The sequence below is a fragment of the Mya arenaria genome, chromosome 9 (assembly GCF_026914265.1).
Source record: "Mya arenaria isolate MELC-2E11 chromosome 9, ASM2691426v1".
Taxonomy (NCBI): domain Eukaryota; kingdom Metazoa; phylum Mollusca; class Bivalvia; order Myida; family Myidae; genus Mya; species Mya arenaria.
Window position 1 is genome coordinate 31,368,149 of NC_069130.1, and position 27,998 is coordinate 31,396,146.

The 27,998-nt window shown below is 36.4% G+C and overlaps 1 protein-coding gene across 1 annotated transcript in view; it reads left to right on the forward strand.

Moving 5' to 3' along the window:
* The window catches only part of LOC128202703 (mitochondrial 2-oxoglutarate/malate carrier protein-like), a 136,409-nt gene extending 110,832 nt beyond the window's left edge, over positions 1-25,577 (forward strand). Inside the window, exons 8-10 of the mRNA XM_052903772.1 lie at positions 8,552-8,651; positions 14,936-14,987; positions 20,612-25,577. Coding sequence (XP_052759732.1) covers positions 8,552-8,651; positions 14,936-14,987; positions 20,612-20,791 — 332 coding nt within the window. The 3' untranslated portion in view covers positions 20,792-25,577. The remainder of the gene's footprint in view (positions 1-8,551; positions 8,652-14,935; positions 14,988-20,611) is intronic.
* Positions 25,578-27,998: the final 2,421 nt, after the last annotated feature.

Below are 27,998 nucleotides of genomic sequence, written 5' to 3' on the forward strand. Positions count from 1 at the left end.
TTTTAGCAAGGTGAGCTATTGTGATCGGTCTTTGTCCGTCAGTCTGTCCGTCAACAATTGCTTAAAAAACTTCTCCTCTGAAACTACTAGGCCGAATTCAATGAAACTTCACAGGAAGCTCCCTTGGGTGACCATCTACAAAAATACAACAAGGGGTCACGATTGATCAACAACAACAACAACAAAATGGCCGATTTCCTGTTATGCTTTAAAAAACTTCTCCTCTGAAACTACCTGTCCAAATTCAATGAAACTTCACGTGAAGCTTCCTTGGATGACCCTCTACAAAAATACAACGAGGGGTCACGATTGATCAACAACAACAACAACAGCAACAACAACAAAATGGCCAACTTCCTATTTTGCTTTAAAAAAACTTCGCCTCTTAAACTACCAGTCCCAAATTCAATTAAACTTTACAGAAAGCTTCCTTTGGTGACCCTCTACCAAATTACACCACGATTGATCACGTTAATCAACAACAACAACAACAACAACAACAAAATCGCCAAAATGTTAAAATCTGATAGTTATGTAAAGTTGACTCTTGAAGCAAGGGCAGCAAGTCTTGCTATATGGTCTCCCTTTTGTTGGAGATTCCACTACTTTCTATTTTTAGTAACAGGGGAATAGATTTTAAATTTTATTAAGTCTTCAACATAGTAACTTAAAGGTAATTATTGTTCATGTTTTGGGTTCATAGATTCAAATAATTATTATTCACTTTATTCTGTAGAAGAAATTTCATTTTTACTTAATAATAAATTTTATAATCAAACTTTTCCATTGAACTTCATGTAGATTATTCTAAAGTACAATCTTATCTTCTGTGTGGATAGGGAATAAGCCTTAATGCATTTAAAGAAAAATTTGATTTTGAACATGTGGAGGAAGGTGATGTTGACATAGATGGAAGAAGCAATTATTAGTGGAAGGTGCTGTATGTGTTCTGAAATTTGATTATTAGAGCTTAAGGCAGTTTATTGATTTTATTGGATGGTGCACTGTTTGTTGTTTGTGTATCTATACTAAAAGTTCTTTCAGTGTGCAAGCTATTTAACATAGTTTTGTCAGTGTGTAGGCAATTGAACGAAGTCCTGTGTGTGTGCAGGCAATTGAACAAAGTCCTGTCAGTGTGCAGGCAACTGAAAAAAGTGCAGGTATCTGTACCAAGTGCTGTCAGTGTGCAGTCAATTATCAAGTCCTGTCAGTGTGCAGGCAACTGAACAAAATCCTGTCAGTGTGCAGATATGAGAATCAAATTCTGTCAGTGTGCAGTCAATCATCAAGTCCTGTCAGTGTGCAGGCAACTGAACGAAATCCTGACAGTGTGCAGTCAATCGCCAAGTCCTGTCAGTGTGCAGGAAACTGTTTCAAGTCCTGTCAGTGTGCGGGCAACTGTGACAAGTCCTGTAAGTGATTATCCAGGCAACATGTTTGATCAGTATGTTTTTCAATATTCTTTGAGAACAAATATCAAGCTATATTGATTACAAAGGTTAAACTCTTTTACTCAGGTGAGTGATTTAGGGCCATCATGGCCCTCTTGTTGAAAATCTGAGTTTTTCCGGTCCATATCTTGGATATATGTGAATTTCAATTGCTGCTTTTTTATTTCATTTCTTGAAAAATTCTTTAAAATTTAATTCTGAAACCTCGTTCGATGTTAAGATTTTTTTGAAAATCTAAAACAATTGACCTTTTACCAGCACATTGGATTACAAATTCTGCCTTTATAGAAAATGGGCAAGTGATATTCTTGTTGAACTTATTGTACTTGTGTCGCTTCAAAATTGATAGTCATAGATTTATGAGATCTTTCAGGAAAGTATTTCATGTTAATAACTTATAATTTTGATGCACTTTTATGGAGAATGGACAATTTTTGTGATACATTTCTTGTTCTTGTCTGGATCATACCTTGAAAAATGCTTGATGGAATTAGATCAAACTTAAAGCATAATGAAAGAAATTGCAGTATACTAGAGCCATAACTTTATTTTAGCCAGAATTTTTGCCATGTTTTCTTGTTTTTGATTGTCAAAGTTTGTCTGGACAATAACTTGAAAACTACTGAATGGAATTTATTTATACTTTGTACTATGGTAAAGCACAATGAATTGTGATAAAGCACAATGAAAGAAAGTGCATTGTACAAAAGCTATAACTCTTATTTTAGCTTATTACAGAGTTAATGCACTTTGTAACCTTTTCTTGTTCGGAACATAAATTGTAAAACACTGGATGGAATTTCATTTAATTTCTTAGGATGGAAAAGCACAATAAGACAGAGTGCAGTGTATGAGGTGCAGTAAAAAAGTTCCTGGGCTGCTTTTGTACTTTTGTCAGTTTTTGGATTGAAAGAATCAAATTGCATCGAAATATAGCAAAAACTATATTCTACGACTGTACATATAATTATTACCTTTTAATAACACATAAAACAATCAATTTGAACTTGGCAAATAAGCATAACTCACATCGTACGGATCACTTTGTATGGAAATGACTTACTGTAAACGTTCACTAATGAAAGTAATCTGCCAACGTAGGCGCTTGTATGCTAGTCAATGTTTTCAAAGTATTTCCCTTGAAATTCAATACATTTTCTGTATAGATCTACCCACTTATTAAAAATATCTGTGTTCCACCCCTTTTTGTAGCTGGTTACTGCCAACCTAACGGCAAATTTTATTTCTTCTTCAGATTCTGCGTCCTCGTAAGCCTGCTTATAATCTTGGAAATACACAAAAGTCCCTAGGCGCAAGGTTGGGTTTATAAAGTTAATGTTGCAGTCTTTCATACCCCCCCCCAGAAAAACTATTCTTAGTAATATGTCTTACCCGATGTGCAGGAGTGTTATCTTGATGAAAGATCAAATTTTTATTTCTTTTTCGCAGTCTGGACGTTTCTTTCTCAATACGTGCGTAAGATGTATCTGCACGACCTAAAATGTCACGAACATATGTTTACTCAATATCAACCCAAATCATATGAGATTAAATGCCTTGAATCAATTAGAAATAACTACTAAATTTCATAATATTATTTGTGATCATAATTTATATGTTGATGTAACCTACTTAATGAAAGTAATCTTTATTAACTGTCTGGCCGCTAGCTACTGTATGTTGCAGGAACATTCCCTGTTTCCCATGTGGTAATGATACGACTTAAGAATCGACCGCGCTGTAAAAAATTCTACGATGCTTCTATCCTGTTTTCCATATTTTCTCCAGTCAAAAGGCACGGCACCCATCTTGCGCATACTTTTTTAATTCCCAAGTCCTTTGTCGAGATGATATATACATTTCCATGGCTTAATCCAAGACTATCCAATGTATCGTTGATCGATTTTGGCTGATCTACAGAAATGACATGCTGCATTTTGTCAATACGGCCTCTTTCCTGTTGTCAACTACTTCTCTTATGGTCAATTATGTCGTCATGACCGTCCCTGAAAAGCTTGTGCGAATCAAATATGAGTGTCCTGGCACATTTCCTTAATCCATCCTCCAGATTCATAAATTTCCATGTGTCTGCACAGTTTGTGTTTTTCCGCTCTTGCACAGTATTTAATGACTTTCCTATGCCACATTCGGATGATGTTGATCTTTCTACACCAGCAATTTATTCCATTGCTTTGAATAATGCCCATGAATTCAATCATTTTTAAGCGATGATGTTTGTTTTGCGCATGTGTTTAGAAATGACGTAAATGTGATGTCATGTAAATTTACATGATAAAACAGTGCCAAAATATTGCATATTTAGTAGGGATGCAAACGAATATTCGAATATTTGATCGAACGTTTGATATTCGAATGTCAAAATCGGTATTCGAATATTCGATGCTTTTTTGTTTGATAAAAAAATAAACCTTTTGCCTACAACTGTGTTTTTGTATATATTCGATTGTCTTGTTTTTACAACGATTGATCCCTAATGCCAGGGGCGTGGAGGCTATGACACTATACACGTGTCACATGTTAATAAGGGACATATCGTGGGCGACTATAAACAGTACCTGTAATTTTACGAAAACTGGCTATTAGACAAGTGACATCAAACAAGTTTCAACTATTTTCGGTAAATTTTAAGGACCATGCCAATAAAGGATATATGGAATCAGCTACCAAAGTGGTGTCATGGCTGCCAATTAAGCTGTGCAATATAGCTCAAATCGCCGTAATGATATGAATGACATGTGCTACAAAATGTAGTTATGTGCTCTAAACTGTTTTCCATGTTTCAATATAACGTTCGTAACTGTATAGCATAAAGTTTTAGGATATTGTTGTACAATTGATGAGTCAAAATTCAGAAATATTTTCGTTTTCTTACTGAACTAATTCCCGAGTAGGTTTGGATTTTCCATAGTTATATTTAGTAGAGAGTACGGAAAGAACCTCCATTGGTGATCACGACATTCGACCGGGAATTCACGATCATGGCCTTTTTAACAAATATGAATGCTGTTGAATTGAAATTAATTTGGGTTTTTGTTTGTACACAATATTTTGCTTTTTGTTGGATTTATTTTCTGTAAATGGGGAATTTCAGAGGCTAATTTTGAGGAAAATCAGGGTCCGTCGCGTGTACCGGCTATGACAAAGGCCCCGGCTATAAATGTAGCGAATAATAATAGTAGTTTACTACATTTCTTAAATATTCATGTTGGTAATCGAATATTCGATCGAAAGAATTACCGAATATTCGAATATCAATTTTGCCATTCGTTTGCATCCCTAATATTTAGCATTAATAACAGTGATGTCAATTTGGTAATCGTTAATAGTTCAAAGTGATCCATAGCACAGGTTATATATTATAATAAACATATTTTTCTATTTAAATATGGATACTATGTTATTAATTTTGCTAACAACAAAAAACGTTGTTAGGGTTTATGTGTGACAAGTATCATCATAGTCAGACATCAAAATTGTGCAATATATAACCAGTCCGGGAACTTTTTGACTGCACCTTGTACAAGAAACATGCCTATTTTTCAGTAAGTTATTGCCATTTGTTACTTTTTTCTTGTCTGGAGCATAACTTGAAAACTACTGCATGGAATTTAATTTTACTTAATGCAATGGTTGAGCACAATGAGAGAAGTACACTCGACGTAAACCATAACTCCCGTCTAGCCCTTTGCCCTTTGTTACATTTCCTTGTCCGCAGCATAACTTCAAACTTCCTCAATGTATTTTAATAAAACAACACACAGAGTTATTGCCCTTAGTTTCTTTTTATTATCAGTAATAGCATTTAAATAAAGTTCATGGTAGAACTAAGTAGTTTAATACATGGAATTCAAGCATTGAGGAGGTTTGATTGTATTTCATTGACATTTTTAATGCTCTTTTGGGTTTTTTAGCTCGACTATTCGAAGAATCGGTGGGCTATACTACTGGCTTCAGCGTCCGGTTTAAGTTTTAGGGCAAGTTGAGATTTTCACTTATAAGTCCAATACCCTTCATTCAATTGACTTAATACTTCACACAGTTGTTCAGGGCCATCATATGATGAGGTTAGATAACTCCATATTATTCTTTACATATATTATGGCCCCTGATTGACTATGGAACTTAGGTTAAAGTTTTAGGGCAAGTTGGGATATTTATTAATAACTTCTATACCCTTTGTTCAAATGACTTAATACTTCACACAGTTGTTCAGGACCATCACACAATAAGGTTGCATAACTCCATATTATCCTTAATACAAGTTATGGCCCCTGATTGACTTCGGTTAAAGTTTTAGGGCAGATTAAAGTTTTAGGGCAAGTTGGGATTTTCACTTATAAGTCCAATACCCTTCATTCAATTGACTTAATACTTCACACAGTTGTTCAGGGCCATCACATGATGAGGTTAGATAACTCCATATTATTCTTTACACAGATTATGGCCCCTGCTTGACTATGGAACTTAGGTTAAAGTTTTAGGGCAAGTTAGGATATTTATTAATAACTTCTATACCCTTTGTTCAATTGACTTAATACTTCACACAGTCGTTCAGGACCATCACACAATAAGGTTACATAACTCCATATTATTTTTAATACAAGTTGATGCAAAGCTTGTCCGAATGAAAACTCAACAATTCCTGGATGTATGGTCATCAAACTTCACATGAAGGTTGGGCCTGACCAGTAGATGACCCCTATTGATTTTGGGGGTCATCGGGTCAAAGGTCAAGGTCACAGTGACCTTTAATGGTAAAATAATTTTAAAGTTTGTCCGAGTGATAACTCAACAATGCCTGCCCCCCATGGCCCTCAAACTTGACATGGAGGTTGGGCCTGACCAGTAGATGACCCCTATTGTTTTTGGGGGTCATCAGGCCAAAGGTCAAGGTCACAGTGACCTTGAATGGTAAAAGGTTGTCCGAGTGATAACGTGACAATGCCTGCACCCATGGCCCTCAAACTTGACTTGGAGGTTGGGCCTGACCAGTAGCTGACCCCTATTGTTTTTTTGGGCTCAATGGGTCAAAGGTCAAGGTCACAGTGACCTTGAATGATAAAAGGTTGTTCGAGTGATAACTCAACAATGCCTGCACCCATGGCCCTCAAACTTGACTTGTAGGTTGGGCCTGACCAGTAGATGACCCCTATTGTTTTGGGGGGTCATTGGGCCAAAGGTCAAGGTCACAGTGACCTTGAATGGTAAAAGGTTGTCCGATTGATAACTCAACAATGCCTGCACCCATGGCCCTCAAACTTGATTTGGAGGTTGAGCCTGGCCAGAAGATTGTCCCTATTAATTTTAGGGGTCATTGGGCTAAAGGTCAAGGTCACAGTGACCTTGAATGATAAAAGGTTGTCCAAGTGATAACTCAACAATGCCTGCACCCATGGCCCTCAAACTTGACATGGAGGTTGGGCCTGACCAGTAGATGACCCCTATTGATTTTAGGGGTCAAAGGTAAAGGTCACAGTGACCTTGAAAGCAAACTCGACAATTCTTGGACCTATGGTCATTAAACTTGACATGATGGTTGGGCCTGCCAAGTAGATGACCCCTATCGACTTTGGGGGTCATCAGGCCAAAGGTCAATGTCACAGTAACCTTTAATGCAAAAAAGTTAACAAATCTTCCCCCAATGATATCTCGACAATGCCTGAACCTATGATCATTAAACTTGACATGGATGTTAAGCCTGACCAGTAGATCACCATTATTGATTTTAGGATTCATAGAGCCAAAGGTCAAGGTCACAGTGATCTTGAATGGTAAAAGGTTGTCCGAGTGATAACTCAACAATGCCTGAACCCATGGCCTCCAAACTTGACTTGGAGTTGCATCTGACTTGTAGATGACCCCTTATGATTTAAGGGGTCATCGGGTCAAAGGTCAAGGTCACAGTGACCTTGAACGAAAAAAACTTGTCTTTTGATAACTTGACAATGCCTGCACCCATGGCCCTCAAACTTGACATTTAGGTTTCTGGTGACCAGCTAATGACTCTGGATTTTGAGTTCATAGAGTCAAAGGTCATGACGGTCATAACACACTTTATCCTCACACTTTAATGGTCATAATCTTAAAACAGCAACAAATCAGCTGTCATTTCGGTCCATGCATATTTCATTCAATTGTCCATATAATCCTGACAACATGGCGCTCAGGGGGGGCATAATGTTTGACAAACATCTCTTGTTTTAATTACTTTTGAAAGGCATATTTATATATTCTTTACCACATTTTCATAATGGGAAATCAAGTTATTTGAATGACTTGCATCATTTTTCGGGTGGTGGGAGGGCAGCATCAAAGTCACCTTATGTATTGAATAATTTTAGTTAGGCTTGACATAAATAGACCAAACGTGGTAATATTACATTGTTATTGTATTCACTTCTAAGTCAAAGCGGCGAAGTCGAGCGCGCTGTCTTACAACAGCTCTTGTTATCCTTAAAATTATGTCCCTTGGCATATCTCAATAACTTTTAACATTTACAGATTGCCATGTAAGCTTGTGAACTTCAGAAGATAAGGATACCTTTATCTTCTTTAAAAAAAAAAGACAATCAAAAAATGAACAACAAAAGATTCCCCCTCCTCTGTCATTTTTAGTTGGGATTCCGAAATATTCCACTGCCATTTCCTATCAGGGTGGCATTCAGGAATATTAATGACAGTCAGTGATAGCTCTAGTTTGTGAACTTGTGACCACTGATCGAATTGCTGATGGAAGTCTTAAGTATTGGAGTTATGATCCTTGCATTGTGTGTAAATGCTTACAAATAAGCTATATATTTTATTGTAACGATTGATCATCTCATTTAAGTATAACCATGTATATAGAGTGTGTTTTATCCTGAATAAGCATCAATCAATATAAAGTTGACTCGTGTGATCAATGCATTATGTGCGGCTTTGGTTAATTGAACATTAACTAATTTAATTTAAATTCACATCTTTGTTTTGCTTTACTGCCTACTGCAACTTTTCTTTCTTTGCATTTTTCTAACAACCATTTCAACGTTTGTGCATGTTCTGAAACAGGAAGTATACATCAGTGGAGATATATGTTTCAGGGTATTTTGCTGAGGGTTTGTTTCTGCATTTCTGTGCCAGTATGGTCAGTGGCCTGATAACCACCTTCTTCTCCATGCCTGTAGACATTGCCAAGACCAGGTAACTCCCTGCTACACTATACACTTACACTGTTATCAATTGTATTGTAAGGTATTGCCAAGACCAGGTAACACCCACTACACAATACACTTACACTGTTATCAATTGTATTGTAAGGTATTGCCATGACCATGTAACACCCACTACACTATACACTTACACTGTTATCAATTGTATTGAAAGGTATTGCCAAGACCAGGTAACACCCTGCTACACAGTACACTTACACTGTTATCAATTGTATTGTAAGGTATTGCCAAGACCAGGTAACACCCACTACACAATACACTGTTATCAATTGTATTGTAAGGTATTGCCAAGACCAGGTAACACCCACTACACAATACACTTACACTGGTATCAATTGTATTGTAAGGTATTGCCAAGACCAGGTAACACCCACTACACAATACACTTACACTGTTATCAATTGTATTGTAAGGTATTGCCAAGACCAGGTTTCACCCACTACGCAATACACTTACACTGTTATCAATTGTATTGTAAGGTATTGCCAAGACCAGGTAACACCCACTACACAATACACTTACACTGTTATCAATTGTATTGTAAGGTATTGCCAAGACCAGGTTTCACCCACTACGCAACACACTTACACTGGTATCAATTGTATTGTAAGGTATTGCCAAGACCAGGTAACACCCACTACACAATACACTTACACTGTTATCAATTGTATTGTAAGGTATTGCCAAGACCAGGTAACACCCACTATACTATACACTTACACTGTTATCAATTGTATTGTAAGGTATTGCCAAGACCAGGTAACACCCACTACACAATACACTTGCACTGGTATCAATTGTATTGTAAGAGATTGCCAAGACCAGGTAACACCCACTACACAATACACTTACACTGTTATCAATTGTATTGTAAGAGATTGCCAAGATCAGGAAACACCCACTACACAATACACTTACACTGTTATCAATTGTATTGTAAGGTATTGCCAAGACCAGTTAACACCCACTACACAATACACTTACACTGGTATCAATTGTATTGTAAGAGATTGCCAAGACCAGTTAACACCCACTACACAATACACTTACACTGTTATCAATTGTATTATAATGTATTGCCAAGACCAGGTTTCACCCACTACGCAATACACTTACACTGTTATCAATTGTATTGTAAGAGATTGCCAAGACCAGATAACACCCACTACACAATACACTTACACTGTTATCAATTGTATTGTTATGTATTGCCAAGACCAGGTAACACCCACTACACTATACACTCACACCATTTTTAATTGTATTGTAAGGTATTGCCAAGACCAGGTAACACCCACTACACTATACACTTACACTGTTATCAATTTTAAATATATTTGTATTGTAAAAGATTGCGAAGACCAGGTTACACCCACTACACTATACACTTGCACTGTTATCATTTTTAAATATATTTGTATTGTAAAAGATTGCGAAGACCAGGTTACACCCACTACAATTTACACTTGCACTGTTATCAATTGTATTGTAAGGGGTTGCCAAGACCAGGTAACACCCACTACACAATACACTTGCACTGGTATCAATTGTATTGTAAGAGATTGCAAAGACCAGGTAACACCCTGCTACACAATACACTTACACTGTTTTCAATTGTATTTTAAGGTATTGCCAAGACCAGGTAACACCCACTTTACTATTCACTTACACTGTTATCAATTGTATTGTAAGAGATTGCCATGACCAGTTAACACCCACTACACAATACACTTACACTGTTATCAATTGTATTGTAAGGTATTGCCAAGACCAGGTAACACCCACTACACAATACACTTACACTGTTATCAATTGTATTGTAAGAGATTGCCATGACCAGTTAACCCCCACTACACTATACACTTACACTGTTATCAATTGTATTGTAAGGTATTGCCAAGACCAGGTAACACCCACTACACAATACACTTACACTGTTATCAATTGTATTGTAAGAGATTGCCATGACCAGTTAACCCCCACTACACTATACACTTACACTGTTATCAATTGTATTGTAAGGTATTGCCAAGACCAGGTAACACCTTGCTACACAATACACTTACACTGTTATCAATTGTATTGTAAGAGATTGCCATGACCAGTTAACACCCACTACACAATACACTTACACTCTTATCAATTGTATTGTAAGAGATTGCCAAGACCAGGTAACACCCACTACACAATACACTTACACTGTTATCAATTGTATTGTAAGAGATTGCCAAGACCAGTTAACACCCTGCTACACAATACACTTACACTGTTTTCAATTGTATTTTAAGGTATTGCCAAGACCAGGTAACACCCACTACACAATACACATACACCGTTATTAATTGTATTGTAAGGTATTGCCAAGACCAGGTAACACCCACTACACTATATACTTGCACTGTTATCAATTGTATTTTGAGGTATTGCCAAGACCAGGTAACACCCACTACACAATACACTCACACTGTTATCAATCGTATTGTAAGAGATTGCCAAGACTAGTTAACACCCACTATACAATACACTTACACTGTTATCAATTGTATTGTAAGGTATTGCCATGACCATGTAACACCCACTATACTATACACTTACACTGTTATCAAGTGTATTGTAAGGTATTGCCAAGACCAGGTAACACCCACTACACCATACACTTGCACTGGTATCAATTGTATTGTAAGAGATTGCCAAGACCAGGTAACACCCACTACAGAACACACTTACACTGTTATCAATTGTTTTGTAAGAGATTGCCAAGACCAGGAAACACCAACTACACGATACACTTACACTGTTATCAATTGTATTGTAAGAGATTGCCAAGACCAGTTAACACCCACTACACAATACACTTACACTGTTATCAATTGTATTTTAAGGTATTGCCAAGACCAGGTAAAACCCACTACACAATACACTTACACTGTTATCAATTGTATTGTAAGAGAGTGCCAAGACCAGGTAACACCCACTATACTATACACTTACACTGTTATCAATTGTATTGTAAGACATTGCCAAGACCAGGTAACCCCCACTACACTATACACTTACACTGTTATCAATTGTATTTTAAGGTATTGCCAAGACCAGGTAACCCCCACTACACTATACACTTACACTGTTATCAATTGTATTTTAAGGTATTGCCAAGACCAGGTAACCCCCACTACACTATACACTTACACTGTTATCAATTGTATTTTAAGGTATTGCCAAGACCAGGTAACACTCACTACACAATACACTTACACTGTTATCAATTGTATTTTAAGGTATTGCCAAGACCAGGTAACACCCACTATACTATACACTTACACTGTTATCAATTGTATTGTAAGGTATTGCCAAGACCAAGTAACCCCCACTACACTATACACTTACACTGTTATCAATTGTATTTTAAGGTATTGCCAAGACCAGGTAACACCCACTACACAATACACTTACACTGTTATCAATTGTATTGTAAGACATTGCCAAGACCAGGTAACCCCCACTACACTATACACTTACACTGGTATCAATTGTATTGTAAGGTATTGCCATGACCATGTAACACCCACTACACTATACACTTACACTGTTATCAATTGTATTGTAAGGTATTGCCAAGACCAGGTAACACCCACTATACTATACACTTACACTGTTATCAATTGTATTTTAAGGTATTGCCAAGACCAGGTAACACCCACTATACTATACACTTACACTGTTATCAATTGTATTGTAAGGTATTGCCAAGACCAGGTAACCCCCACTACACTATACACTTACACTGTTATCAATTGTATTTTAAGGTATTGCCAAGACCAGGTAACACCCACTACACAATACACTTACACTGTTATCAATTGTATTGTAAGAGATTGCCAAGACCAGGTAACCCCCACTACACTATACACTTACACTGGTATCAATTGTATTGTAAGGTATTGCCATGACCATGTAACACCCACTACACAATACACTTACACTGGTATCAATTGTATTGTAAGAGATTGCAAAGACCAGGTAACACCCACTACAGAACACACTTACACTGTTATCAATTGTTTTGTAAGAGATTGCCAAGACCAGGAAACACCCACTACACGATACACTTACACTGTTATCAATTGTATTGTAAGAGATTGCCAAGACCAGTTAACACCCACTACACAATACACTTACACTGTTATCAATTGTATTTTAAGGAATTGCCAAGACCAGGTAACACCCACTACACAATACACTTACACTGTTATCAATTGTATTGTAAGGTATTGCCAAGACCAGGTAACACCCACTATACTATACACTTACACTGTTATCAATTGAATTGTAAGACATTGCCAAGACCAGGTAACCCCCACTACACTATACACTTACACTGTTATCAATTGTATTTTAAGGTATTGCCAAGACCAGGTAACCCCCACTACACTATACACTTACACTGTTATCAATTGTATTTTAAGGTATAGCCAAGACCAGGTAACACCCACTACACAATACACTTACACTGTTATCAATTGTATTTTAAGGTATTGCCAAGACCAGGTAACACCCACTTTACTATACACTTACACTGTTATCAATTGTATTGTAAGGTATTGCCATGACCATGTAACACCCACTACACTATACACTTACACTGTTATCAATTGTATTGTAAGGTATTGCCAAGACCAGGTAACACCCACTATACTATACACTTACACTGTTATCAATTGCATTTTAAGGTATTGCCAAGACCAGGTAACACCCACTATACTATACACTTACACTGTTATCAATTGTATTGTAAGGTATTGCCAAGACCAGGTAACCCCCACTACACTATACACTTACACTGTTATCAATTGTATTTTAAGGTATTGCCAAGACCAGGTAACACCCACTACACAATACACTTACACTGTTATCAATTGTATTGTAAGAGATTGCCAAGACCAGGTAACCCCCACTACACTATACACTTACACTGGTATCAATTGTATTGTAAGGTATTGCCATGACCATGTAACACCCACTACACTATACACTTACACTGTTATCAATTGTATTGTAAGAGATTGCCATGACCAGTTAACACCCACTACACTATACACTTACACTGTTATCAATTGTATTGTAAGGTATTGCCAAGACCAGGTAACACCCACTACACAATACACTTACACTGTTATCAATTGTATTGTAAGAGATTGCCATGACCAGTTAACCCCCACTACACTATACACTTACACTGTTATCAATTGTATTGTAAGGTATTGCCAAGACCAGGTAACACCCACTACACCATACACTTACACTGTTATCAATTGTATTGTAAGAGATTGCCATGACCAGTTAACCCCCACTACACTATACACTTACACTGTTATCAATTGTATTGTAAGAGATTGCCATGATCAGTTAACACCCACTACACTATACACTTACACTGTTATCAATTGTATTGTAAGAGATTGCCATGACCAGTTAACCCCCACTACACTATACACTTACACTGTTATCAATTGTATTGTAAGGTATTGCCAAGACCAGTTAACCCCCACTACACTATACACTTACACTGTTATCAATTGTATTGTAAGAGATTGCCATGACCAGTTAACACCCACTACACTATACACTTACACTGTTATCAATTGTATTTTAAGGTATTGCCAAGACCAGGTAACACCCACTACACAATACACTTACACTGTTATCAATTGTATTGTAAGAGATTGCCATGACCAGTTAACCCCCACTACACAATACACTTACATTGTTATCAATTGTATTGTAAGGTATTGCCAAGACCAGGTAACACCTTGCTACACAATACACTTAGACTGTTATCAATTGTATTGTAAGAGATTGCCATGACCAGTTAACACCCACTACACAATACACTTACACTGTTATCAATTGTATTGTAAGAGATTGCCAAGACCAGGTAACACCCACTACACAATACACTTACACTGTTATCAATTGTATTGTAAGAGATTGTCAAGACCAGTTAACACCCTGCTACACAATACACTTACACTGTTAACAATTATTTTGTAAGAGATTGCCAAGAGAATGTTTTTGAATAATGATTCTTTCATTCCAAGTGTTTCTGCGGGTATGACCAACTCAAAAAATGTATTTGCCATTGGGATGAATTTTCAGATTTATTGAAAGATCTTTGAAGAAAAAAAGCAACTGATATTCCCCTTTACAAGTTTGAAACAAAGATATCGTTTTCTTGAAGTGTTTTTTACATTTCAGAGTACAGAACATGAAGGTTATTGATGGGAAACCAGAGTACAAGGGAGCTATTGTAAGTGCTGTGTCTTCTCGCTCTCTCTTGTATGATTTCATATTAAATCTAAATTACAAGTTCATTGACAAATTTATTTATTTTCTACTTTAACTGACAGTAGATTCTTTTTATAATGGTAATATAATGCCACAATGCCAATAGTTATAGTTTTATTAACCAGGTTTGAAACTGAATAACTTAGGCCACAACAAATTGATCATTTGTTCTATGGATTTTGCCAAAAAAAAGTAGGAGCGAGCGAGCGAAAAAAAATAAAAATACTTTTTTTTAAATTTGAGGCAAATCAGAGGCGAGCGAAGAGCGAAAAATAAAAAAAATAAATAAAAAGGTTTATTTCTTACCAAATTTATCATACAATTATGTCAAGAAAAGCTTTTCAATTACAAACAACGGTTCTCAGTTATAAATGAAAAGGTTTTGATTGTTACATGAAAATCTGTCTCAATATTTAACAAATGGCAATGAGATCCAGTGCTTTACTATTAACTTTAATTTAAACGTGGATATATTGTAAAGACAACATACCTCATAGTAACGTGCAATTATTCGAGGACCAAAAAGAAAACTATTGTATTCATTCTGTAACTTACTATCACAAAAAAACATTTTAGACTAGTAAGAGTAATTCATCATTTGAGCATTTCCAAATATTGGGTCAGGTCTAAATTTGAACCTCTTGAAGCACATGATAAAATTGTAGTGACATTGACATTGCAGAAGATTGAAAAAGTAAATAACACAGAGAACATTTCTAAAAAAAGAAACACTGTGGATTGAATTGGGGGACAACATACTTGAAGCAGGATCAGACAATTCTGCAAATGTGGCACCGGTTATTATTTTAAAGCAGGTGGTGTTTCCCTTTCAAGACCTCGCCTTGACCAAGAAAAGAATAACATGATGGCCACATAGCTTCAATGACCGTAAGAAACAGGCCACTTTACTACAACTCGGTCAAAGAAAAATTTGGATAATCACAAAGAATTGAGAAAATTAAAACAGTCATTTTACTTATAAAAGGTTTTATTTTCTGATTTAACTGATGTTATTTTCAAACTGTATGTGTTATGCACTAGTCAATTGTAACCACCAGCCCCCCCCCCCCCCCCCCCCCTCTAGGTCTAGGTCTGGGGAATAGCGGGGACTTTCGGTCCAGCCTACCCCGCCGGGCATATCCACCGCATTCACCCGCCACTGCGGGGCCACCTGGAAGGTTAAAACACGGTTCATTTACCCGGCTATCCTCGGACCTGAGGGGAGAGCATGGGGGGGGGGGGCGTGGTTACAAATGACTGGTGCATAAATACAGAATGTTTCTAAAACATTTACAAGTCCTACTATTTTTATCTGTTTTAAACAATTATGATTACTTCGACATTTAAGAATTTAAAAAAATTACTCACGAAAACATGTTCAATGGTTGTACCGTAAGTCGTGTGTTCGTGTATTTTAATGAAAGTTTTGCACTCAAAATACGATTTAGTTATTATTTAACACTAAATTTTGAGTACAAAACAATAAATTACTTAAAACACACATAAATAATTATTGCCTTCGACGCTGTGAAACTCTTGTTGTTTACTGAAGACTATAATCCATTGACTATGACACTGATTTTCACTTAAAACGTTTATTTTACATTACAAATACTGAAAGTAACCTGAAACTTATTACCGGAAATGAATAACAACGGTGCGTCCTGCAAAATATTCCCGACAAAAAAGACTGTCAACAAATATCGGCTATTTTGCGGTTACCCGGACCTTATTTTGTCCTGACACGAGGAAAGCTTCCTCGCGAAGAATGTAAAGCATGGAATTACCTTCAAAAAAGCGAGGTCGACGTTGCAGGTTTAAATTCTAAGTAAAAGAATTTCAGAAAATAGAGGAAATTTAGAAGTCAACAAAAAATATAAATATGCGCGGCCAAATAGTATGTGCGGGCGCAAAAAAAAAGTTTTTTTTTATTTTTTCGAATTTTAGGTGCGGCAAATCCGACGAACAAATGATCAATTTGTTGTGGCCTTAAGTTAGGGTTGACATATCTTGACCCAACTTGGTATAAAGGAAGATATGGATACCTTTCATGGGATTGACCTAACTTGGTATTAAGGAAGAATATGGATACCTTTCATGGGATTACGTTTGGGGTCCCTAGGGTCAAGGTCAAGGTCACTGTTACTAAAAATGGAAAAACAGTTGAAACTTAATAACTTCAGTTAGGGTTGACATATCTTGACCCAACTTGGTATAAAGGAAGAGTATATGGATACCTTTCATGGGATTGCGTTTGGGGTCCCTAGGGTCAAGGTCACTGTCACGAAAAATAGAAGAATGGTTGAAACTGAATAACTTTAGTCAGGGTTCACATATCTTGACCAAACTTGGTCCATATGAAGAGTTTATGGAGACTTTTCATGGGATTGTGTATAGGGCTTCTAGGGTCAAGGTCACTGTTACTAAAAATAGAAGAATGGTTGAAACTGAATAAATTTAGTCAGGGTTCACATATCTTGACCAAGCTTGGAACTGGCGGCGTCAAACTCACCTATGAAACAGAATAATTTCAGTAAGGGTTGACATATCTTGACCAAACTTGGTCTATAGGAAGAGTTTGTGAACAAGTTCCTTTAAAATCATTTTCATTTTCCACCAACAGAGTTCGATGATTTACTAAAATCACCGATGACAATATCTATATGTGCCATGACAAAGTAACATAATCATCTTTATTAAGTGAACCTATGGCTCTTTAGAGAGGTTGATTTGTTTCTTCAGAAAGGTAGATTGGGTCCAGAGAGGTAGATTTGTTTCTTCAGAGGTAGATTTGTTTCTTCAGAGGTAGATTTGTTTCTTCAAAGAGGTAGATTTGTTTCTTCAGAGAGGTAGGTTTGGGTCCAGAGAGGTAGATTTGTTTCTTCAGAGAGGTAGATTTGTTTCTTAAGAGAGGTAGATTTGTTTTCTCAGGGAGGTAGATTTGTTTATTCAGAGAGGTAGATTTGTTTCTTCAGAGAGGTAAATTTGTTTCTTAAGAGAGGTAGACAGAGAGGTAGATTTGTTTCTTCAGAGAGTAAGATTTGTTCTTCAGAGAGTTCTATTTGTTTCTTTAGAGAGGCAGATTTGGGTCCAGAGAGGTAGATTTGTTTTTTCAGAGAGGTAGATTTGTTCTTCAGAGAGTTTGATTTGTTTCTTCAGAGAGATAGATTTGTTCTTCAGAGAGTTCCATTTGTTTCTTCAGAGAGATAGATTTGAGTCCAGAGAGGTAGATTTGTTTCTTCAGAGAGTTAGATTTGGGTCCAGAGAGGTAGATTTGGATCCAGATAGTTAGATTTGGGTCCAGAGAGTTAGATTTGGGTCCGGAGAGGTAGATTTGTTTCTCCAGAGAGGTAGATTTGTTTCTTCAGAGAGTTAGATTTGGGTCCAGAGAGTTAGATTTGGGTCCGGAGAGGTAGATTTGTTTCTCCAGAGAGGTAGATTTGTTTCTTCAGAGAGTTAGATTTGGGTCCGGAGAGTTAGATTTGGGTCCGGAGAGGTAGATTTGAGTCCAGAGAGGTAGATTTGGGTCCAAAGGGGTAAATTTGTTTCTCCAGAGGGGTAGATTTGGGTCCAGAGAGGTAGATTTGTTTCTCCAGTGGGGTAGATTTGGGTCCGGAGAGTTAGATTTGGGTCCAGAGAGTTAGATTTGGGTCCAGAGAGGTAGATTTGGTCCAGAGAATTAGATATGGGTCCAGGGAGATAGATTTGGGTCCGGTGCGTTAGATTTGGGTCCAGATAGGTAGATTTGGGTCCAGAGAGGTAGATTTGTTTCTTCAGAGATTTAGATTTGGGTCGGTAGAGTTAGCTTTGGGTCCGGAGAGGTAGATTTGGGTCTAGAGAGGTAGATTTGGGTCCAGAGGAGTAAATTTGTTTCTCCAGAGGGGTAGATTTGGGTCCAGAGAGGTAGATTTGTTTCTTCAGAGAGGTAGATTTGTTCTTTAGAGAATTCAATTTGTTTCTTCAGAGAGATAGATTTGTTCTTCAGAGAGTTCGTTTGTTTCTTCAGAGAGATAGATTTGGGTCCAGAGAGATAGATTTGGGTCCGGAGAGGTAGATTTGTTTCTTTAGAGAGTTAGATTTGGGTCCAGAGAGGTAGATTTGGGTACAGAGAGTTAGATTTGGGTCCAGAGAGATAGATTTGGGTCCAGAGAGGTAGATTTGTTTCTTTAGAGAGTTAGATTTGGGTCCAGAGAGGTAGATTTGGGTACAGAGAGTTAGATTTGGGTCCAGAGAGATAGATTTGGGTCCAGAGAGGTAGATTTGTTTCTTTAGAGAGTTAGATTTGGGTCCAGAGAGGTAGATGGGTACAGAGAGTTAGATTTGGGTCCAGAGAGATAGATTTGGGTCCGGAGAGGTAGATTTGTTTCTTTAGAGAGTTAGATTTGGGTCCAGAGAGGTAGATTTGGGTACAGAGAGTTAGATTTGGGTCCAGAGAGATAGATTTGGGTCCAGAGAGATAGATTTTGGTCCGGAGAGGTAGATTTGTTTCTTTAGAGAGTTAGATTTGGGTCCAGAGAGGTAGATTTGGGTACAGAGAGTTAGATTTGGGTCCAGAGAGATAGATTTGGGTCCAGAGAGGTAGATTTGTTTCTCCAGAGAGGTAGATTTGTTTCTTCAGAGAGTTAGATTTGGGTCCAGAGAGGTAGATTTGGGTCCAGAGAGGTAGATTTGGGTCCAGAGAGGTATATTTGTTTTTTTCGGAGTTAGATTTGGGTCCGGAGAGTTAGATTTGGGTCCGGAGAGTTAGATTTTGGTCCAGAGAGGTAGATTTGTTTCTTCAGAGAGTTAGATTTGGGTCCGGAGAGGTAGATTTGGGTCCAGAGAGGTAGATTTGGGTCCGGAGAGTTAGATTTGGGTCTTGATGGGTAGATTTGGGTCTGGAGAGGTAGATTTGGGTCCGGAGAGTTAGATTTGGGGCCGGAGAGGTAGATTTGGGTCCAGAGAGTTAGATTTGGGTCAGTAGAGTTAGATTTGGGTCCGGAGAGTTAGATTTGGGTCCGGAGAGTTAGATTTGGGTCCAGATAGTTAGATTTGGGTCCAGAGAGATAGATTTGGGTCCGGAGTGTTAGATTTGGGTCTGGAGAGTTAGATTTGGGTCCAGATAGTTAGATTTGGGTCCAGAGAGGTAGATTTGGGTCCGGAGTGTTAGATTTGGGTCCAGAGAGTTAGATTTGGGTCCAGAGAGGTAAATTTGGATCCAGAAAGATAGATTTGTTTCTTCAGAGAGGTAGATTTGTTTCTTCAGAGAGGAAGACTTGTTTCTTCAGAGTGGTAGATTTGTTTCTTCAGAGAGGTAGATTTGTTTTTTTCCGAGAGGTAGATTTGGGTCCTGAGAGTTAGATTTTACAGTATGCAAGTATTTGGCAATTTCTTTAAGGTAATGTGTTTTAGGTGCACTTTATATATTTGTAGTTATTTATGTCCTTGCTTAACCAATTTACTGATGGAAACTTAAAACTGACATTTGTCATATGACAGATCTTGTTGTCATCAATTTTTTCAGCCAACATAGCCGAGCCTCTGTCAAGTATTTTGTGAAACTTTTCTCCATTCTTTCAATCACTATTTCTTGATGTACTGTTGCAGGATGTAGTTGTGAAGGTGATGAGAAACGAGGGAATGTTTTCACTGTGGAAGGGATTTACCCCGTACTACGCCCGGCTTGGACCACATACTGTGCTGACATTCATATTTCTGGAACAGATGAATAAAAATTACAAGAAACTTGTACTTCATGATGAATCAAGTGGTGGCGGTGGTTTATAATGAAATTGTTTGGTAGCGAGATAAACCTTGTTTTTTTACCGTTTATAAATATTTGGTAAGCAGACTTTATGTTTGAAGGCTTTTACAAACTTTATAATAATTGTTTTTGTTGAAATTCAAATTTGATAATGGTTTTTAGATTGAAATGGTTTGTACTTGATTAAAATAGATACTGTCTACTCTCTAATTACATCATTGTCTGGGAAAAGCGGAATCTTGGGAAAGAGAATCATAATATGGTTTAATACCTGGAAAAGGTTTGTGACCTATTATTTGTGTCGTTGCTTTGTGACCTAATATTTGTGTCATTTGTTTTGAAATTAAGTGATCTTTTTTGAGTGTTTTCCTTGTTTTTAGACTATGCATTAACTCCTATATTAAAACAGTAACAATAAGCAAAGCTTGTGCATTCAGTAACAAACTGTGGATAATTACAATGCTCATCACTTAAACCACACACTAGTTATTGTACATGGCCCTTTACAACATGGTACAAAACGGTTTACCCACAACCCTTACAATTGAAATTATACACTCGAGCTGAAGGGCTTGAGTTATCTTTTAATAACTTTGATTGGGGACGCAGTGACTATACTTAAATGTTATGTAGTAAGTTTTGTTTTAAGTAATTAATATTGTTATGATATATGTTTTGTTTTAAGTAGTATGTTGGTACTTTTTAGCTCACCAAAGCACGAAGTGCTCATGGTGAGCTTTTGTGATCGGTCTTTGTCTGTCGTCCGTCCGTCAGTCTGCACACAAGAATGGGTATATATTGGGTACTTATTCCTTCATTCCTCACAGAAGATAAATTTGTTAGGTAGCACTTGTTGGTTAGGGTTAGTAGGGTATTAGTGGATATATTTTTTATAATGGGAGTAATGGGAAAGTATCTAACAAAGGTTGATATGTGAGAGTGTCCGTCCGTCTGTCAGTCCATCTGTCAACAATTGCTTAAAAAACATCTCCTCTGAAACTACATGGCCAAATTTGATGAAACTTCACAAGAAGCTTCCTTGGGTGCCCCTCTGCAAAAATACAACAAGGGGTCATGATTGATTAACAACAACAACAACAACAACAACAAAATGGCCAACTTCCTGTTTTGCTTTAAAAAACATCTCTTCTGAAACTACCAGTTCAAATTCAATTAAACTTTACAGGAAGCTTCCTTGGGTGACCCTCTACAAATACATGTATACAACAAGGGGTCACAATGGATTAACAACAACATAATGGCCAACTTCCTGTTTTGCTTTAAAAAACATCTCCCCTGAAACTACCAGTCCGAATTCAATAAAACTTTACAGGAACATTCCTTGGGTGACCCTCTACAAAAAAAAGGGGTCACGATTCATCAACAACAACAACACAACAACAAAATGGCCGACTTCCTGTTTTGCTTTAAAAACATCTCCTCTGAAACTAGCACTCCAAATTCAATGAAACTTTACAGGAGGCTTCCTTGGGTGACCCTCTACAAAAATACAACAAGGGGTCACGATTGATCAACAACAACAACAACAAAATGGCCGACTTCCTGTTTTGCTTTAGAAAACTTCTCCTCTGAAACTACATGTACCTGTCCAAATTCAATGAAACTTCACAGGAACCTTCCTTGGGTGACCCTCTACAAAAATACATCAAGGGTCACGATTGCTCAGCAACAACAACAACATCAGCAACAACAACAAAATGGCTGACTTCCTGTTTTGCTTTAAGAAAACATCTCCTCTGAAACTACCACTCCAAATTCAATGAAACTTTACAGGAAGCTTCCTTGGGTGACCCTCTACAAAAATACAACAAGGGGTCACGATTGATCAACAACAACAACAACAACAACAAAATGGCCAACTTCCTGTTTTGCTTTAAAAAAAACATCTCTAAAACTACCAGTCCAAATTCAATGAAACTTTACAGGAAGCTTCCTTGGGTAACCTACAAAAATAAAAAGGTTTGCGATTGATCAACAATAACAACAACAATCTGGCCAACTTCCTGTTTTGCTTTAAAAAACATCTCCTTTGAAACTACCAGGCCAAATTCACTGAAACTTTACAGGAAGCTTCAATGCATGACCCTCTACAAAAAAAAACAACAAGGCATTGAGATTTATCAACAACAACAACAATAAAATGGCCGACTTACTGTTTTGCGTTAAAAACATCTCCTCTGAAACTACCAGGCCAAATTCAATGAAACTTTACAGGTAGCTTCATTGCATGACCCTTTACAAATATAAAACAAGGCATCGTCATCAGTGAAGATATGTTTAAATTGCAACATTTTAATTAATGCTTTATCAATTGTGGCACTTTGCTTAGTTTTAGGGCATCATGGCCCTCTTGTTTGTATTGTTCTTTGATAACATTGTGTTACTCCATCATTATCTTTTACTTTTATGATTAATTTAATAAGCCTGTCCTTTGACCACATGCATGTGTCCCTGCTGTGATAAGTGTTAACAAGGAGCTTTTATACAGGAAAGGCAAAAATCTACCAAAATATAAACTGTAATAATGTTCTATTCAATTAAAATTAAGATACTAATTTTCTCGTTATAGGTGGTTTGGATAATGTGGGATTAAAATAATATTTTATTCTCAGAACTCTTGAATCTCATTTTTACGACATGTTGGTTAATGAAAAAATGGTTAATTATATAATCAGGTTAACTTGCATCCATATTGATGGTTTATAAATTGTATTTATGTTACATGTATGAATAATGTAAAAGATGTGTTACCTAGTGTTTGAAAATCAGACTCAATTTGCTATCGATAATCAAATCGAATCGAACCAAGCATTTCGATTTACTATTGGACAATAATTGAACGTTCATAATATCAGTAAGGAATACATTCTTTATATATAGTATCATCATGATCATTTAAATGGTTAAACCTGGAATCAGTACGTGTAATGCTATGGTCATGCATTTTGCAATAGAAAGTAAATTTCCATAATCTACTTCTGCCTTTAATAACTTAACGAAATACATAAGAACACAACACATAAATAATAATTGCACATCAATTGCAAAATGATGCACACCACATCATGTAAGGTATGTTAGCATTTCATCTATGTTAAAGCATATTAAATATTTGTGAACCAGCTTAACATTCAATAACCTGTTATATTAAACATTTCATTAGAATAACTTAAATTCATAAAAACTTTCACAAAAAACGTAAATTAGTAAATTACAAACGATACCAAAAAAGGTTTCAAAAACAGAATGCACACATCCGGGATCCCCGGTATTTTCAGGTAAGACCTGACCCACTACACCACAGAGACAGGTTATTGAAGGTTTTATGAAATATATAAACAATTAAAAACAATTTGTTATTTTGGGAGAGTTTGTAACGAGACCGGAAAGAAAAAATTGACATTTACTCGACTTTTACCACAAAACAAAAATTTACGTAGTTACCGGAAGTAACATAAGCAACATCGATTTTGGACACCCACTATCGATTGTCCGCGACGATTTATCGATTGTACTCGATAATCGTTTCATCATTTGTGTTACCCTATTCTTGTCTAATAAATCATGGAATGCAATTCCAATGTGAGTGAGTGTATTTTAAACATTGGAACGACAAACCAAGTTATACTCAATAACAAACAGCATATCAATTAAAATAGTTATACCGCATATTTGTTCAGCGTATCAAAATGAAATAAAAAAGCAGGACTATTTATATCTGTTAAAGTGTAAGGGCACATTGTGTCAGGTTAGGCCATCACACAATAAGGCTATCTTAACCCATATTAACCTAAATCCAATTTTAGCCCTTGATTGCCTTTTTTTCTCGATTGTTTTTTTACATGCTCATTAATGCATTCATTTCTAAGACAAAGCCGTGAATAGTCAAGCGTACTGTCCTACGACATCTCTTGTTAACGGTGATATCACCCCTGGAGGTAAGATGACTTCATTAAAACGTCAAGTTTTACTATTATGATTTAAACAAAATATTAACTACTTTATTCAAATAAAAAAACATGAGAAATAAATAAATGACTTGCTGGAATATTAAGCAATTCTGGTTTCAAATTTTTTAAATTGTTTACAAACATTCAGAGTGATATTTTTATATACACATGCCACTATGTGTAATACACACAAATATGTCATGGTTATATTAAACCAGATATTAGGTTTAGCATGTGATAAAATAATTTACAGGATAGGTTAATATTGTCTATCCTAAAACATGGACATATTTCTTGATAGTTTAATTAAACAAAGCTGATGTATAGTATGAGTCTGTATGCATACACTATAAGGTATTCTTCTATTGATACAGTCTTGTATTGATAATTGGTAATTGTAAATCTTGAGAATGTATATTTAGATATTCTTTGCTGCTGGGTGGTGCAGTAATGGTTTCATTATTACAGAGAATTTTGTCTAAAAAATGAAATGCTTGACTTATTCATTATTTCAATGTTTTGTTTATTGATTTGCCATATTGTATAGTTATGCTAGAAGACTCAAAGAATTTGTAATAGAACTGTATCAAATAATCCTATGCAGTTTTTGCAGTCTTGTGTCCATTCGGAAAAAGTTCTGTATTTCATATGAATATTAATTTCAAGACAAAACTGTTTTTATTTGTTGAAATAAACTTATTGCAGAATATGGATATATGTAGGTTGTACCATAGATACAGGTTGAACCATGTAAACATTGTCTCAACCTTGTTGTTGGATGAATTGTTAAAAATCAGTGCTTCATAATATTAGTGCCCTAATAAAATCAATCCAAATTTGATGTTTTATGTTTACAACCATGCCCGCTGCTACATGTTAAGCTTCGATAGCCAATCCCTATACTGTCATAACATCAGTCGATGGTAGTCAGTCTGTGTACAATCAATATCTAGATTGTGGGCTCCTATGTAGAAAGTCCATGAATAGCAATTCCCTATATAGTCAGCCCCTGTTGGTCAATCACTAAACAGTCAGTCTCTAGAAAGAAAGTCCCTAGATAGCCAGTCCCTATATAGTCAGTCTCTAGATAGCCAGTCCCTATATAGTCTGTCTCTAGATAGTCAGTCCCTAAGATAGTCTGTCTCTAGATAGCCAGTCCCTATATAGTCTGTCTCTAGAAAGCCAGTCCCTATATAGTCTGTCTCTAGATAGCCATGCCCTATATAGTCTGTCTCTAGATAGTCAGTCCCTAAGATAGTCAGTCTCTAGATAGCCAGTCCCTATATAGTCTGTCTCTAGATAGTCAGTCCCTAAGATAGTCTGTCTCTAGATAGCCAGTCCCTATATAGTCTGTCTCTAGATAGTCAGTCCTTTATAGTCAGTGCCTGGATAGATAATCCCTTTATAGTCAGTGCCTGGATAGATAATCCCTTAATAGTCAGAGCCTGGATAGATAATCCCTTTATAGTCAGTCCCTGGATATATAATCCCTTTATAGTCAGTGCCTGGATAGATACTCCCTTTATAGTCAGTGCCTGGATAGATAATCCCTTAAAAGTCAGTGCCTGGATAGATAATCCCTTTATAGTCAGTGCCTGGATAGATAATCCCTTTATAGTCAGTGCCTGGATAGATACTCCCTTTATAGTCAGTCCCTGGATAGATAATCCCTTTATAGTCAGTCCCTGGATAGATAATCCCTTTATAGTCAGTGCCTGGATAGATAATCCCTTTATAGTCAGTGCCTGGATAGATAATCCCTTTATAGTCAGTGCCTAAATTGTCCCTTACAGTTGGTCCCTATTCATTTCGAAAATTAAAAGCATGGCATACAAATAAAGCTGTATTTTTTGTATTCAATTATTTTGACATGACAGCAGATTGTAGAATGTTTGTAAGGTATGTATGTACTTGACGAGTTTACTTGAATACAATGGACAAACAAGTAGAAATGAAATTCGTCTTCTACAATACATTCACAAATTGTGAATATTCATTCTAATTGTGAATGTATTGTAGAAGACAAATTTCATTTCCTACTTGTTTGTCGATGTGAATCACAATATAGACAATAGCAATATTCTTTATCAATATCGATTCCAAAATGCCTTATCTTTTCTATCATGAGATTATGACATGTACTCCTAAATCTTGCAAACAGCTTCTTTTTTTTTTTATCTATAGCATAGACATATTTTTCAACTTCAAAGTTATTTTTAAAGTTAGCATAATGAAACAATTTTCTATTTGTGAAAACTTTTTCCCTCCAATTTTGTACATACTGATCCTTAAGCCTTTGAACATACTGATACAAAAACAGCTATTTATTACCCACACTCGGTCGATCCCACACATATATGCAAAACCATTTACATACAAATTATTCTTTACATTCGACACCCAAGAGTCAAAGCCTAAATGATCATAGAACAAAAGCATATATATCATAACATTTCTTAACATAACTATCATTTTTCAAACTCAAAATTCTTATCCAATATTTCATACACCGCCGTGCAGACATTATATACATAGGAAATCTTCCTAGATCCGCTAATATTGCTAATACAAGCATTCGGAGACACATTTAGACATTTCTTACAAGCATTAACATGAACAGTTTTAATACATTGTCCCTAGGTAATCATTCTCTAGATATTTGGTCCATAGACAATCATTCTATAGATAGTTACTCCCTATATAGCCAGTCCCTTTATGGTCAGTCCCTAAATAGCCAGTCCATTCAAGGGGGAGGACGTAATTTCGTTTCATGCAAACATTAAGTGTGAAAAATGTTTCATGGCAAACAAAATGGCGGATTTAGAATGAAAAGTACCGATTCAGGTACCAACTTTTGCCTGGTAAGTGGACTTTTTCTTTATTTTTTTTAGAAAAATATATGCGTCCAGTATGTGGCGAAAAACATACTCTTCGATCGAAATTTTAGTTTGGTATTATAACTTTAAAGATAAAAAAGTTATTGAACAGAGTGTGGCTTAGGAGGCAACGTTTACAAATAAACGTGCTGATTTTATCCACAAGTTCTGTATTTTCTCGGCATACATTATATGGCATATCTATGCATTTTGTAACTGTGTTTGCATGTATATATTCCTATTTTCCAAACTCCATTGTTATTACTCGGCTGTACACGTTACCTGCCCCCCCCACCCCATTTTGTTTATTGAAAGCACATTACGGTGAGATGCAAAAAAACTTCTGCACAATTGTTTAGTCTTGAGAGGATACGCTTTTGTTC